The sequence below is a fragment of the Hyaena hyaena genome, unplaced genomic scaffold, assembly GCF_003009895.1.
Source record: "Hyaena hyaena isolate Hyena2069 unplaced genomic scaffold, ASM300989v1 scaffold_3666, whole genome shotgun sequence".
Classification (NCBI taxonomy): domain Eukaryota; kingdom Metazoa; phylum Chordata; class Mammalia; order Carnivora; family Hyaenidae; genus Hyaena; species Hyaena hyaena.
In genome coordinates, this window is record NW_024084321.1 from 1 (window position 1) to 1,795 (window position 1,795).

Genomic DNA, 1,795 nt, shown 5'->3' on the forward strand with positions numbered 1-1,795 from the left:
TCTCCACACCCCCATGTACTTCTTTGTAGCCAACCTGTCCTGGGTTGACATCTGCTTCACCTCTGTCACTATACCAAAGATGCTGATCAACATCCAAACCCAGAGCCAGTCCATCTCCTACACTGGCTGCCTTACTCAGATGTATTTCCTAATCTTGTTTCTAGAACTGGACAACGTCCTCTTGGCCGTGATGGCATATGACAGATTTGTAGCCATATGTCACACTCTTCACTATACCATCACCATGAGCCCCAAATTCTGTATCACATTGTTGTCTCTGGCTCTGATTATCACAAACATCTATCCTTTGATCCACACCCTCTTGATGGATACACTTTCATTCTGTGCAAGTGTCAGAATCCACCACATTTTCTGTGAACTCTACGCATTGCTAAAGCTTTCCTGTTCAAATATCCATGTCAGTGAGTTGGTTGTTTACATACTTGGGAGCTTTCTTTTTGTCGCTCCTTTCCTCTTTATTTCTATCTCCTATATGCACATTTTCTCAGCCATCCTAAGACTTCATTCTTCCCAGAGCAAGCTTAAAGCCTTTTCCACGTGTAGTTCCCACCTTGTTGTGGTATCATTGTTCTATGGAACTTTATTTGGGGTGTATCTGCGTCCTTCTTCTTCTTACACATCTGAGGATTCAGTGGCCACTGTGCTGTATGCAGTGGTGGCTCCCATGCTCAACCCCTTCATTTATAGTCTTAGGAATAAGGACATGAAAGGGGCCCTGAGGAGCCTCCTCAGCTGGAAAAAGATCTGGTCTTGGTAACAGCACCTCCTGCTCCTGAATGTTGATGTCATCTTGTGCTTGCCTCATTATTGATGTGGGAGGGGACTGTCCATATAAGATCTAACAGGTGTGCAGCTCTGCCCAAATTTCTGCTGCAGTCATATTCACTCACTCCTTCAGCCCGTCCTCCTGAATGACTCTCGTGTCAGGCCCCAGGTGGACAGCTTGTTTGTGTGAGGATTTAACTTTCAATTCATTCTATATGTCCTTCATGGCCCCTTCTCAAACCGTGTCTGCTTCATGAATTTTTACCATGAGCCCCTGTTAGTGGAGTAAATCATAATAAACAATGGAGCATCTTGTTTTGTGCTGGGCACAAGTACATATATTTACTCACTTAATCACCAATCGGGTGTTGGAGATGCTGTTATCCACATTTTCTAGGTGAAGGATGTCATCAGAGAAGCAATGGAATTCTCACCTTCTGCTTGTGTAGGAATAATTTGTTCGATGGAACTAAAGAGGTTCCTTTCACTTTTCAAGAACAAAATCTGCAACTGGAGGCTCTTGTCACTAGATGGTGGTAGATGCACGGGTTGTGACTTCAAGACACATTCACAAAGTTTGTGAGCCAAGTGGAGAAAGAGATGGGTACTACTTTGAACTCCTACGTGGATCAGGGCATGTCAATACACTTTGCAAGCCATAGACTTACTTGCTGACCTCACTGAGAACATTCCTAGATGAAGTGAAAAGAGTAGATTCACCACATTTCTCAATATGGCCAACATAGGACTTAGTGTTGAACACTTCATAGGAAGATCAGGGCAACAACGGGGATTCCCCCTACCACGACTATTGTTTAACATTTTTGTCAAAATTCTAGTCTAGCAGTGAATCAGAAAATAGATGTATTAGGTGTTAATATTAGAAAGGAAGGGGGAAAAGTTATGATCATATGAAAATATGAGTATCTTTCTGGAAAATCCAGAACAATCAAGATGAAAAACTACGAGAGCTAAGAGGAACAAGTTTACAAATTGCAAAATAAGTAAT

The 1,795-nt window shown here is 42.4% G+C and overlaps 1 protein-coding gene across 1 annotated transcript; it reads left to right on the top strand.

Annotated features, from left to right (window-relative positions):
* Positions 1-4: 4 nt before the first annotated feature.
* LOC120227777 (olfactory receptor 1D2-like) lies at positions 5-778 on the top strand (the record flags this gene model as incomplete). Its single annotated transcript, XM_039225812.1, has 1 exon — positions 5-778. A coding segment is annotated over one exon (774 nt), but the record flags the coding sequence as incomplete, so codon positions are not given.
* Positions 779-1,795: the final 1,017 nt, after the last annotated feature.